Source organism: Nansenia antarctica, assembly GCF_963989245.1.
Source record: "Nansenia antarctica genome assembly, chromosome: 9".
In the NCBI taxonomy this organism is placed as follows: domain Eukaryota; kingdom Metazoa; phylum Chordata; class Actinopteri; order Argentiniformes; family Microstomatidae; genus Nansenia; species Nansenia antarctica.
Window position 1 is genome coordinate 709,729 of NC_137679.1, and position 15,000 is coordinate 724,728.

Here is a 15,000-nt window from a genome sequence, read left to right on the forward strand (position 1 = left end):
AATAGATTAGAACATAATAGAATAGAATAGAAAAAAAACCAGGTAAATACTTTCTTGATTAACATTAACACGACGCTACAGATGTAGATAGGACTGCATGCAGTCCCCAACATGCGGGTCAGAGCACGGTCCATAACCACACCACAGCCACATACGCACATGCACGCTGTACACACACACACATGCAACACATGTTGGCCAGTTAGCGACATGCTGCGAAACAAAAATCCCAAAACCAAACAACCAAACAACCAAACAACCAAACAACATCCACCCAGGATAATGGTTTGGACGGAACAGAACAGAACACACAACCTTCCAAGGAGGGAGGAATACCTGAGGACCTCCAGAGACAGAAGAGAGAGACTCTCATCTCAGCCTACAACACGTGATCAGTCATCAGGTAAGACACATGATCAGTCATCAGGTAAGACACATGATCAGTCATCAGGTAAGACACATGATCAGTCATCAGGTAAGACACGCCTGAGAAAACACACTGGTTCGGTTGCATTAACATAGATTAACACTAGAACAGCCGTGCCTTTTTTACCTACTAAAAGAGCCCCTCTTTACAATGCTAAGCTGCTATTTTCACACAACGACCACTAGTTGGCCGCTTGTAAATTAGCCTGCTTCCTACACAGAAAAACTAGCAAAACATCTTCATACTAGCTTATCCTGATGTGGTTTTGAAAATGTAAGGATACTGGGGTGGTAGAACACCACATATCTAGGACAAGTCATGAGAGGAGGGTCTTGAAATTTGATCGAGTGCAAAGATATAAAAACATGTTTTATTACTCACGGACCCCTCATGGTTGTTCTAGTGTTAAGACAGGTCTAAGCCTTAGACTAGTCTTATATTCTCATAAACATAGATTAAGACAGGTCTAAGCCTTAGACTAGTCTTATATTCTCATAAACATAGATTAAGACTGGTCTAAGCCTTAGACTAGTCTTATATTCTCAGGTTAGACCAGTGTAATTAAGACTGCCTGTTGCATAAAAAGGCAGACTTATTTTGAGGTTAGAAAGTTAGCCACCTTCCCCCCTGGCTAAGCTTGATTTAAGAGCTGTGTTGCTATGGGAACGAGTCAGGGCTAGCAGCTAGCTAACACTGTAACTCCAGCGCGGTAAACTACTTCACTGGTTAAAACTGCTAAGCAGTATACTTTTCTCCACATTATATTCCTCCAACATACATACGTTTACAGCAGAAGAAAAAGGGAGTTTATCTCTCAGACCTTCCGCCGCTGGTGGTGCCTCTTACGTTCTATGTTTCTATGGTGCCTCTTACGTGACATGTGTCTATGGTGTCTCTTATGTGACATGTGTCTATGGTGTCTCTTATGTGACATGTGTCTATGGTGTCTCTTATGTGACATGTGTCTATGGTGTCTCTTATGTGACATGTGTCTATGGTGTCTCTTATGTGACATGTGTCTATGGTGTCTCTTATGTGACATGTGTCTATGGTGTCTCTTATGTGACATGTGTCTATGGTGTCTCTTATGTGACATGTGTCTATGGTGTCTCTTATGTGACATGTGTCCATGGTGCCTCTTATGTGACATGTGTTCTATGGTGCCTCTTATGTGACATGTGTCTATGGTGTCTCTTATGTGACATGTGTCTATGGTGCCTCTTATGTGACATGTGTCTATGGTGTCTCTTACGTGACATGTGTCTATGGTGCCTCTTACGTGACATGTGTCTATGGTGTCTCTTAGGGAGGGGGGAGGAGGAGGGGGGGGGAGGAGGGGGGAGGCAGGCTGGTGGAGGAGGAGGAGGAGGGGGGGAAGGAGACAGTCTGGCTACAGGTGGTGGTGGTGGAGGGGGGGAGGAGGAGGGGGGAGGCAGGCTGGTGGAGGAGGAGGGGGGGAGGAGGAGGAGGGGGGGGGAGGAGGAGGGGGGAGGCAGGCTGGGGGAGGGGGAGGAGGGGGAGGAGGAGGAGGGGGGGGGAGGCAGGCTGGGGGAGGAGGAGGAGGGGGGGGGAGGAGGAGGGGGGAGGCAGGCTGGGGGAGGGGGAGGGGAGGAGGAGGGGGGGAGGCAGGCTGGGGGAGGAGGAGGGGAGGAGGAGGGGGGAGGAGGAGGAGGGGGGGGGAGGAGGAGGGGGGAGGCAGGCTGGGGGAGGAGGAGGAGTCACTGTGGTTGCAGCTGCAACTGTAGACAGGTGGGCTGAGAGGAGCATCTGTCTGGGTGTTACACAGGACAAGCATGCACACACACACACACACACACACACACACACACACACACACACACACACACACACAGATCCACACAAACCCCTCAACTGCACTCCTCATCATCCACCCTACAACATTCTGCGGCCTCTAGCTGCCGGGTGTGACAGCAGACCTCAGCATCAGTCCTGTCACATCTGTTCTAGAACACACAGGGTTATGCATGCTCGTCACATGTGTTCTAGAACACACAGGGTTATGCATGCTCGTCACATGTGTTCTAGAACACACACACACAGGAGTTCTGCTCGTCACATCGGCTGGGCCTGAGTTCTGAGAGAGCAGGTTTCCAGGGGAATGACAGTTTGGATTCAAAAAGACAGCGAGTGGTTCCTCCACGTTGCCCCTCCCTCCCTAGCGTGTTCAGCTCAGAGGACATGTCACTTCCAACGGGTAGAGAAAGAAGTCGGTCAGCGCAGGTAGGCGGTGGGCCGAAGCTGTCTATCTGCTTTCGTTTGTGAAATGATCGATCTACAACTAAGGACTAGTTGATTTTTTCATATAAGCTAAATAGCAGTGGCGGGCGGTGCATTTCACACCTAGGCCTTCAGTGATGTCCGACACATTCCTACCTGAATTATTATACCTCTTAATACCATCGTTATGACGCCATGGCTCTAGAAACTAGACAGAAACACAGTATAACCGGGCGTTGCATCACCTTAACATAGTCAGACAAGTACAACAGAGTTATATTAATATTTCCGAAGCATTTTTAATCAATAAATCCGCATTTACAATGAAGAGTGTTAAACTAACATCTTTAAGATCGCTACATTACCCACGTCTGTCGTCTCGTCCACCATAATAGCGACAAAGGGTGCCTTTTTAATCTCCATTTTGATCTCTTCTTCCATCACTTCAGCAATAGCAAAAATCAGGTAGTTTTGTATTTTGCCTGACGTCCCAGTAAACACTTTGTTTGTGGACAGGTGGTAATGTAAATCTGGGTTGTTTTCAGCCAGAAAAGAAAGAAGCTCAACGTAGTTTCCTCTGTTTGTGGACTTGGCGCTTTCATTGTGTCCCCTAAATGAAAGTTATTGTTTACCCAAAAACAGGACACAATCGATCAGTATTATCGATCAGTCAACGAAAGCTTTCGTTGTGAGGCTCCGTTTCCCTGCGCCCTTTCAAAAGTTTCACATCTACCGGCATAGTTCCGCATCTCAATAGTGAATATCAATAGTGCGTATCAATAGTGCGTAGCAATAGTGCGTATCCAATCAAAAGACGTGCTGGGTGCTGACATCATTGAGCCTTACAGCAGGCGCCGTTGTTGCTTTTGCTCGCATCTACGTAGGTTTACTAGGTACGCCACAGGTTTTCTCGTTCCAATGTTAAGTTACAGGTCGAATCCGCAGCACCGTTTAATGTGAAGGCGGGCAGATTTTTGAGCCCCCTAGCAACACATTTTGATTGGATAAAAGCTCTAACATAAAGGCCAGCCCTCCAAATCTCAATCGGAGACTGGAAGCAGCGCAACCAAGAGGAAAGCTATGAAATGAAGAGAATAGACTATGGGGAATCATTAATACATATTTGTGGAAAATATATATTAAAATAAAATGTATATTCTGATGATGTTTAGGCCAGCAGAGAAGGCCTTGCTGGCCCTGACGGCACACCACTGCTAAATAGGTTTTTTTGGAACATGTTTCCGTCTGTTGGCAGCCGATTTTCGATCGACGTTTTATGAAAAGTAAACTTACGATCCATAAGTTAATAAGGAGAATGATTGGGGCTACTATGCCGCTAACCAATCAAAACCTGTTAAAGCGTCACCTGACTTGACGTCTGCCAATGATATTCCTTCAAAATACGTAAACAAGGAAGTAAACAACGTATTATCTGGAAAAAGGGAAGACTGAGTTGTTTCGGATAACTTTACTGTCAAGTAATGTTTCAGGTAAGATTTGCATGTCATACTAATTCATATCACATATTAATGAACACGTCCATGTCATGTTGTGTCAATACAAACATGTTCTAATATGCTATTTTAGTGAAAAATCCGACCTAACCTCACCCGCGATTGTGAAGCTAATTAATTAACAAGCTAGTTATCTAACTTTAAAGGGTACAACAGCTAATTTACCTATGTCAACTATGTCTATTCTCAATAATTTCAGTAATAATTGTGCCAAATTGGGACCAGTAACATTAACTTGTGTGTGAGTATGTTATATGTGTGTGCAAGCATGTTTTTGATTGTCAATCGTCTCACTTTTACGAGGTGAGCTGGTAAGACAAAACCCAGATTAAGTGTATCTTCACTTGCCTTGCCTATAATTGACGAGACTAGACAAAGATTCAAGTGTTAGAGAACATTTATAACACTAGTGTGTTTTCGCAGTGCAAACACAGACACATGTCTGTACATGGTAGGTTGTTAGATTTGCATGTGCATCTCCCTTTCACACATTTTGTTTTTTTGCAGGAGCAGTATACAAGCTCTAAAACTGCGACTGGGGCTGGGGGAAGTGACATCCAGTCAATCTCAAAGAAATCTCCCTCTATCTTCCAGCCATGGCTCATTGGCGGAGGGATGTCTGGCTGGCTCTCAAGGGACCTCCTGTATATGGCTGCCTGGTGGTTTGCCCGCTGACTATGTTTGTGCAAGGCATCCTTATTTGGTGGTAGACTTCGGTCATTGCACTTCTCACTCTTAAACATTTGACACCTAGCTAAATTTACATCCCTACAGCCTTTGTGGTCGTAGAGGTCGCATGTAAATGCCTCAATTTCCTCATAAAGCTCTGTTGGCAGTTGAAAAGCTGTTCCCAACTTTTGGAAAGTAGCACAATGCTCTTTGTTGGACAGGAGTGTTTTTACGGCCTTCACTTTTCCATTGCCGTGCAGTGCACTCACTGTATCACAGCCGGTGAAACAGTGAAATCCAATTAGCGCATCAGAGACTTCATCTCCAAGATGGCTGTGTATTCTCTGTACGTGTATGGTGCGTTTGTTTGTCCCTTTCCCTGTGTGGAAGTACAGGTTTGCTCCTATTTCCTTACAGAAAGCGATAGCCAGTACAAACACATCTGTGTCAGGACTGCTGATCACAACATGTGAGCTATACTGTGAGGCATGTGCACAGTGAAGCAACAGCCGGGTGTCTGCCTCCTCCTGTATTGAGAACAGTGTGAGCAGTGGTAAAACCTCAAGTTCTGTGCCACTGCTGTTGACTCTGATCACATGACACTCAGACCCATGTCCAACAATCAAAGTGATGTCTTGAATTTGGTCTTTCCTGGACTTGGACCATGTCTCAAAAAGAAACTGTTGTAGATTTTCTTTGTTTTGGCCACAAGCCAAGAACTTGGACCACTGTCTTGGTGTCTTCTGGTCAGCTGAATATATTGTTGTCAACTGACATCCTTTTGTTGCTCGTCGACCTCGTTCTGCGTTCTTTATACTCAGTGTTTTGTAGGTGTCAGGGACAAAATGCACCACTTTAGATTTACTCACTTTGGCTGCATTGATCAGGTACATTAGTGCACTGTTGGCAAATCTTCCAAATGTATCTTGGGGTTTCATAGCCTGTACTAGTGCCATTGCATCCCACACCCAGGTTGAGCCATCAGGGATTTCAACTGTGGCTGGTGGATTTACTGATCCTTCTAGAAAGTGCATTAATTTGGCTTTGTCAGTTTTCACAAGAGAGACATCTATGTTCGCAATTGCTGCAGGAAAGGGTCCCAGACTATAGACCAGCATTTCCCCAATGTCTATCTTCCTCACTGTTCCCACAACAATAGTAAAAGTAGTAATGCTTCCAAATGTATAGCCTAGTTTATTTAAAACTCTCCTAATCTGTTTACCCAGGTAACCCCAGATGCTCAGCCCTGGACTGCACTGCACATCTTCTGGACCTGACCTGGCAGGGCTGACCCTGACCCATTGATGCCTTGTTCATATCTTGTTCATGTCATATTGTAGCTTGTTTATATCATATTGTTAATAATGTTCACGTCATATCTTAGCTTGTTTATATCATCTTGTTCTTATAAATAACTTATATTGCTATAAAAAACCTGCAGCCTCCTGTACTGATTTTTCCCTTCTCTTGTGGGCTCTTTCAATGTTTCGTATGTTGGCATAGGCCTACTGCATATACATTAGGGATGCAACCTCAGCAAATATGTTCAAGTCAAGACTAAAAACGCATCTTTTTAATATTGCCTTTAAATGACTAAATAATTAAATTAAGATTATAAAAACCCATGCTTTTAATATTGCATTTAAGTTACAAAATAATTAAATTAAGATTATATAATGATTAAAGCACTTTGAGCGGCAACGTTGGCAGGAAAAGCGCTATACAAATAAAGTTATTATTATTATTATATAGCATTGTCTTACAGCCCTTTCTGCAATTTGACTTTCTGCAGTGTGAAGATTCACCCACTGTAGAGAACAATGTACAAATCTGGTCCATTTTGCATCTGAAAATGCTATAATATTGTCCGTTCGGTTTGTTAAATGCATACAACACTCCATAATTCATCACATCTCTTTATTTCCCCGCGGTTGCTAGGGTTAACATCCAGTCAGTTGCTAGGGTTAACAGCCAGTGTTTACATTTCGGGGTCCTAATGAAGCCGTACTCGAATTCTGATTGGTTTATCAACTAGAGCGACCAGCGATGTCCCTGAGCAGACAGACGATTAAAAAATAAGTTTGTGAAAATCTCCGACATAAATACAGCTGCCAACAAATTGTTATAGACTTAAGAGAATTACTTAATATCGTATGTAAGAGATCGTTTACTCCGTAGATGGAAAAAGATAAACTTCGCGATAAACGCGTTCGGCCCACCACCTAAGGGATCAATATATATGATTAATAATATATATATCGTAGCCAAATCTGCATCAGAGGGTTTGGGAGGTTTAGAGGTCAAGTTGAACACTGAATTGACGATACTAGAGATGCTAAGGGGTAGTGGTGGTCTAGTGGTGGTCTAGACTCTAGTGGATAGTGAGTTGGACTTGTGATCGGAAGGTTGTGAGTTCAAATCCCGCCTGAAACCACACCACTACTAGTGTGCCCTTGAGTAAGGCACTTTGCCCTCAGTTACTCCAGGGGGAATGTCCCTGTAATTCGTAATTGTAAGTCGTTTTGGATTAAAAGCGTCTGCTAAATGACAAAATTATAAAAAATTAAAATTAAAATTATTAAGGAACTCTAATGAGACATGTCCCACCTACAGTGAACCTCCGTAGTAAGTATTGGCAAGAGGAAGTGTTTTGGCTACTTTTAGCTCTTTTAGTCCAACAGTTTGGATTTGAATTCAAACTATTTACTATGGGGTGTATATACACTCACCAAACACTTTATTAGGAACACTAACTACTAACTAATACTGGGTAGGGCCTCCCTTTGCTCTCAAAACAGCCTCAATTCTTAGTGGCGTTGATTCCACAAGATGTTGGAAACATTCCTTTGAGATTCTGGTCCAGGATGACATTATTGCATCACACAATTCCTGCAGATTTCTCAGCTGCACTTTCAAGCTGTGAATCTCTCCCGTTCTGCCACATCCCAGAGGTGTTCTGTTGGATTCAGATCCGGCGACTGGGAAGGCCACTTCCCCGTTCTGCCACATCCCAGAGGTGTTCTGTTGGGTTCAGATCCGGTGACTGGGAAGGCCACTGAAGAACACTGAACTCATTGAATTCATGAAACAAACCAGTTTGAGACAACTTCTTCTGCTGATGAACTTCTGCTGATTGACTGGTATTAGCAGGCCCAAAGTGACGACGTGACAGAACACACCTGATGTACCAGGAACATCTGTCAAGTCATCTTTCCAGTACTACCGTATTAGGTTCCCTGAATCAGGGGGACTACGTATAAAAGGGTTGTAATGTCTAAATGGTGAAACCAAGAAAACACAGAATTAAAAGCTGAGAATCTCTACTTTCTTTAACCTCATAGTAATCCAAACTTTTATTTGATTTCAAATCCAAATTGTTGGGTAGTATAGAGCTAAAATGGGCCGGCTGTGGCGCAGGAGGTAGGGCCGGTGTCTAATGATTGGCGTCTAATGATCGCAAGGTTGGCAGATCGGCGGTTTGAGCCCCGACTGGCCACATGTCGAAGTGTCCTTGGGCAAGACACTGAACCCCAAATTGCTCCCAGTGAGCGGGGCCGGCCGGCGCCTTGCATGGTAGCTTGTCGCCATTGGTGTGTGAATGTGTGTGTGAATGGGTGAATGAGAGGCCGTTGTAAAGCACTTTGGAATAAGGCCTAGCTATATAAGTCAGTCTATATAAGTCAGTCTGTATAAGTCAGTCTATATAAGTCAGTCTATATAAGTCATCTGTATAAGTCAGTCTATATAAGTCAGTCTATATAAGTCATCTGTATAAGTCAGTCTATATAAGTCAGTCTATATAAGTCATCTGTATAAGTCAGTCTATATAAGTCAGTCTATATAAGTCATCTGTATAAGTCAGTCTATATAAGTCATCTATATAAGTCAGTCTGTATAAGTCAGTCTATATAAGTCAGTCTATATAAGTCATCTATATAAGTCAGTCTATATAAGTCAGTCTATATAAGTCAATCTATATAAGTTATCTATATAAGTCATCTATATAAGTCAGTCTATATAAGTCAGTCTATATAAGTCATCTATATAAGTCATCTATATAAGTCAGTCTATATAAGTCAGTCTATATAAGTCATCTACTGTATATAAGTCATCTATATAAGTCAGTCTATATAAGTCATCTATATAAGTCAGTCTATATAAGTCATCTATATAAGTCATCTATATAAGTCAGTCTATATAAGTCAGTCTATATAAGTCAGTCTATATAAGTCATCTATATAAGTCATCTATATAAGTCAGTCTATATAAGTCAGTCTATATAAGTCAGTCTGTATACCATCATAAAAGAAGGCAAAATGCTTCCTCTTTCCAATACTTAGCTGACTACCTGGTGCTCCCTCATGCTGTCACAAATGCAGTGAAGGGCAAAGACAGCATGGGCTATGGGTATAATTAGGACAAATCTTACTGTCTTGTCTCATTCAAGAGGGATATTAGAAGCTTAAGATCTTCCGAGGATAAAAACACTAGAGGGTTGCAAAATTCCCATAAGTTTGGGAAACTTTCCGATAACTTCCAATGTTTCCATATTGAAACCCAATACAATTTTATTGGAAACCTTCGGAAATGATCTGAAAGTTTCCCAAACCTACGGGAATTTTGCAGCCCTACTAGCAATTCAGTGTAGAACTTGGCAGGGTCAAAGTTATTCACACCAGGCAAAAGAAGTGACGCGTTGATTAAGTTGACAACACATGCTTCTGAGGGCAGAGAGAGATATCATTTGACGGTGTTAGCCACTTTGGGCCACCCGGTTAGCAGTTAGCAGGGAGGCGCTAGCTCTTACTGTTTCATCTCCTTGACCTTAGCTCTGTCAGTCTCCGCCTTGTCATAGGTCTTCCTGCGGGAGCGGGGCGACGGCTCCGGAACTCTCTTTTCTGCCGCTAAGGGAGGAGGTCTGGCGCCCGGACTGACAGACGCCAGGTTCATTTCATTAGCCAAACACAACAAACACAAACACAACAAACACAAAACATAACACACAAGCATGAATGAACCCCCCCCCCAAAAAATTAAACAATATGAGGCGGCGGTCATGCATGACACACACACACACACACACACACACACACACACACACACACACACACTGTTACCTGACATTATAGTCCCAACAGAGGATCCCTCTTCGCCAAAGCTCATGTGTTACATGATAGCACTAGCGTAGCATTAGCGCTACGCTACATCCAGTCACCCCCCCCCCCCCCCCCCCCCCCACCACAGCACCAACAACTAATTCACACTAAAGTGAAGTTATCAGCCATTTCTTTCTCTTGTTTTGGTGTGTCAACGTGCAATCAGTAGTCATCATTAGTATCTCTATCAAGGGCTATTGAAAGCCTATTGCATGAACGGTTAGCATGCTAGCTGTTATTAGCATGTTAGCTGTCATTGTTAAAAGAAGCAGCTGTTACTGTGAACGTGCCCGTCGTGTGTAGAAAGGCTGGGCAGGGTATGTTTCTGTGTTTGTCGCAGGCCAGTATTTTCTTATTGTAATGCATGAGGTATTAACCTTTAGCGCTATGAATGAACGCATGAATAATAAGCTTGGTTAGACCGTTACATACTAACTTACATGCTTTTATATCGTTAACATTTCAAAGAGGGAAGAGGATTTTAGTTTTGTGTTTCTATGAAGGACTAGGAAGCAATCCAATAGAGGGGAGTTATAAGACAATGTCAGGCAACGTGAGAAGGGAGAGAGAGGCAGCGGCAACCCATATATAAACATGCAGGGAAGCGAAGAGATCGTAGGATGTAGCAGGTTAGCGAGTAAGCATGTTAGCGAGTTAGCGACTTAGCATGCGCTGAGGCCTAGACTTACATGCTGCCTGTTTTAGAGGAAGAAAAGCCAGGGGGGTGGGGCATATAGTCCCTGACTGACAGGCCCATGGTCTCCAGCTCCACCCCTCCCCCGCCCTCTGGGGTCTCAGCCAGCGGTGGGGCGGGGGTGGGGGGGTCTCCGGAGGGGGGGGGGTCGGGGGCAGAGTCACTGTTGGCGTACAGAAGCTCCATCTGGGTGGTGGTCCTTCTACGAGCCTGGGTGGGGAGAAACGCACACACACACACACGCACACACACACACACACACACGCACACGCACACACACACACACACACGCACAGACGCACGCACACACAGACGCACGCACACACAGACGCACGCACACACGACACACACGCACGCACACACACCACACAAACACTACACATTTTAAATGCTTTATTTATGTCCACATAAATGTACAATATCTAAAGGACATAAATACTATCAGTGCATTTTGACATTATGAAAACAGTCCGTTACAGTAGTGCTGAGCCAACAACCAGTTCTGCCACACACAGGATGTTATTCACACCAGATGATACCAGTGGGTTGACAGATACAGTATCAGTACTGTAAAACAGACAGTACCCAGCTCATGGGTACAAGAAGCACCGCCTTCTCCATATTGAGCGGCTACCAATAATAGCAGATACTGAGCAGTACTTTGCTAACTGTTTGGCCCTTCTCTTAGATATAGACCAGCCATTTGAAGGCCTCTGACAACAAGCTTATGAACATGGCCCAGGCTGCCAAATATGAAAACTAAAAGTTGACATCTGTAACCCAGTTGTGATATGGCCTGCTCCAGCTGTTGGTATTTCAAGATCTTGGTTGAAAAGGCTTCCTCTAGGCTGTGGTCAAAGGTGCAGCCAACATCTAGAATGAGCACCTCTCTGTGATTTTCATTGACGATTACAGCATCGGGGGTGTTTGATGAAATATTAGAGAACACTTCTGAATCGTCACTACACAGACTGAACATGCTAGGCTTTACAGTGGGCACACACGGCACGCACACACTCAAAATGATGCTTGTTCAAATGCTTGTACAACATGAGTAAGACTAGTCCAACAGACCCCCCCCCCCTCTAACCCTAACCCTAACCCTGACCCCCCCTACACAACGCTGCTCGTGCTGCAGAGACGCTACCTTGCTCCTTGTCTTGGTTTCTCCACAGAGCTTCATCAGATCTGACGCCAGGGAGCTGGAGGAGGAAGAAGAAGAAGAAATATAATAACAAATATAAATTGCTCTTTCAACGAGGCTGCCACTGCTAGGATATAGTATCAGATACTATGGCTAAGCTATTTCTAAATAAACAAACTATTTTATCAAACTATTTTCTGTGGTAATTTGGGTGAAGAAATCCATATCGTTAGCCTCATAGCATAACTGCCTAAGTCGTGCTTCACTTGTGGTCAGCCGAGCCATCTTTGTATGTCGTGTCAAACATGCCTCTGTCAAAGAGATGACTTGGGCAGATAGTGATTTGGGAATGTAACGAGCATTCTGATAGGCTGATGTCATAGTAGGCACATAATAGCCAGTGAATCAGCAGTGTTAGGAGAGGAGAGTTAGGCAGATATCTACATTTGGCGAAAGTATGACTTAGGCAATTATGCTACGAGGCTAACGACATGACGCAGGGAAGGCTGCTCTACTCACGTTCCCTCTGCAGCAGGACTCTGTGCTGACTCATCACTGCTGCTGTCCTCCCCGTTGTCTGTCAAACCAGAAGAGCCCAAACATCAACAACAGTCACGCCGTCGCCACGTTTATGATTATCAACCTCCTCTCATGATTAAATAATGACTTTCTTTATTTACTGTCACGTTGATATTATATTATCTCGTAGTCCAAATACTTCTGAGTCTGTTGACCGGGGGACCAATGAGACCAGTGGTTATAGGAGTGGTTATCGACACAGGTTAAGAGGTTTGTTTAATGAACAGGGTAACAGGAAGTGGAAACAATGAACACGGAAAGCGGATGGAGAAGACGATGTCAGCGCAGCGCCATGCTCTGGTCCTTGTCCAAGTGACTGGGTTCAAAGAGGGGTCGGAGAGGGGTCAGAGAGGGGTCAACAGAGGTAACAGGAGGTCAGGGGGGTCAAAGAGAGGTCATATGAGAGAGGGGTTATGAAGAGTTCAACAGAGAGAGGGGGGAAAAAGGACCAGAAGATGAGACAAGAACATCCAGGATACAAGGTAAGGAGGAATCATTAGTCCATCTCTCCTGGGTGGCTTGGTTCTACTGGGGCTCCTGAAACAACCATCCTTGTTCTCTGTTTGTCTTCTAGACCAGTGGTTCTCAACCCTCTCCTCGGGGACCCCCAGCCACTCCACATGTCTGATCTGTTCCACCACCAGCACACCTGACTCAAATCATAATTGCTTTGTACTTGATTACCGGTAGTTGAATCAGGTGTGCTGGTGGTGGAACAGATCAAATATGTGGAGCGGCTGGGGCGCCCCGAGGAGAGGTTAGAGAACCACTGTTCTAAAGATACACACGTTGTAGTAAGCAGGTGCTAAGTAGCATGGTGGCTTGTAGCACATGGTGAGCTGGGGGGGTTGGGGTTCTTCCACACTGGGGAGGGAGGGGGGGGGTCAGCATACAGATGGAGGGAAGGAAGGCTGTTAACACTTCATGCACCTGGATGTGTTGGTTATGCAGCTGTAGTTAGTTCTGAGGAGGAGGAGGAGGAGGACCCATGCATTCATAGTAGAGTCTGGTGTGTTTGACTTACCGACTGGCATGTTACCTAGCTCTGAAAAGACCAAGGCAACACAGGGGGGGACAGAAAAAGGCAACACACAAATCAAAGACACGTTCCCCTAATAATTAAAAGCAAATTCAAATCAAAATGGACTGCACTTATATAGGGCGGCTGTGGCGCAGGAGGTAAAATCACTAAATATGTATAACTAAATATGTATAACTAAATATGTATAACTAAATATGTATAATTTGTGGATTGGATTCACTGTTCTCGTTTGCCGGAGGCTACTGGTAAGGGAGACTTGACTTGTAAACATAGTTTCGTTTTAGAACGTGTTCAAAAGCAAGAACTGTGTGTTCATCTATGTATGTGTAGTTGTGTGTTTTTAGCATGTCAATGTTCTCTCAGCATGTTGTGATGTTATAAAAAACGTAGTTAGACGTTCGTAGCGATGTACCACTGTTAGCCGCTAGCTGTTAGCCGCGTTCGTAGCTGTGGCTGAGTCACTTTTCTCCCATTCAGTGTTTGAGGTGCATTCAAATTCCAACATTCAAATACGCCTGTCCTGTTAAATCTTTCTCCGATTTCAATGTATGACACGTCATTTGAAAGCTTACAATCTGTAGTTTAAGCACATGTAGCACAAAAGTTGCACTTTCACCAGCAGATGTCACAAATAACTTTCAACCCAGCATCTATTCAGGTGTCGGCAAACAAGCAAGAGCAATTAATCAGGCCCCATCATGCACTGGACCACAGACACCTGGTTCTGGTTCTGGAGGTCCAACATGTCTCTTTCAGCATCCAATCATACCTCTGCACCAGGTGACTGGTGAGATGGATACCTGTATTTTTTATCCTGCAAAATTCCCATAAGTTTGGGAAAGATTCACACAATTTCCAACGTTTCCCTATTGAAACCCATACGGAAACTTTGGAAATTATCGGAAAGTTTCCCAAACGTTTGCAACTTTTGCAAGCCTAATAACTGATAACTGAAGCATGTCAGGTTCCACAAAGTTCCAACAGTAGCTAGTTATCTCAACAACGAACAACATCAAATTTCACACAGTAGTCAGATGCTAGCTAGCTAGGTAGCTAATGGAGCCAGCTAAGAGCTTGCAAGGTAGTGGGGGAAGGTGACATCAGGACCTCCAGACACCAGGCCTGGTGGAGCCGTTTCGTGACGTTAGAGTTATAAGGTTCTATCTCCATTTTTGTCAAAATTTAGTTTTTTACATAATCTGATCGGGTGTTTATTAATGCCTGTGTGGTGTTATTTTTTTAAAATGTTGACATTTTTTATTTAGTAATGAATAAAATACAAAGGTTCCATCTCACAGAACATATTGGAATGTAAAAACATTGACGCTCAATATCTCTGAACTGCCCTAAACGGAGATAGAACCTTATCATTCTAAAGGGAGATAGAACCTTATCATTCTAAACGGAGATAGAACCTTATCATTCTAAACGGAGATAGAACCTTATTAATTCTAAAGGGAGATAGAACCTTATCATTCTAAACGGAGATAGAACCTTATCATTCTAAACGGAGATAGAACCTTATTAATTCTAAAGG

General features: G+C 43.8%; 1 protein-coding gene across 1 annotated transcript in view; it reads right to left on the bottom strand.

Annotated features, from left to right (window-relative positions):
- Window positions 1-15,000, bottom strand: part of LOC308165030 (kinesin-like protein KIF21A) — a gene marked incomplete at both ends in the record, with an annotated part of 44,471 nt that overhangs the window by 13,360 nt on the left and 16,111 nt on the right. Inside the window, 5 exons of the mRNA XM_080539131.1 lie at window positions 9,656-9,778; window positions 10,694-10,908; window positions 11,846-11,900; window positions 12,362-12,419; window positions 13,446-13,466. Coding sequence (XP_080395257.1) covers window positions 9,656-9,778; window positions 10,694-10,908; window positions 11,846-11,900; window positions 12,362-12,419; window positions 13,446-13,466 — 472 coding nt within the window. The remainder of the gene's footprint in view (window positions 1-9,655; window positions 9,779-10,693; window positions 10,909-11,845; window positions 11,901-12,361; window positions 12,420-13,445; window positions 13,467-15,000) is intronic.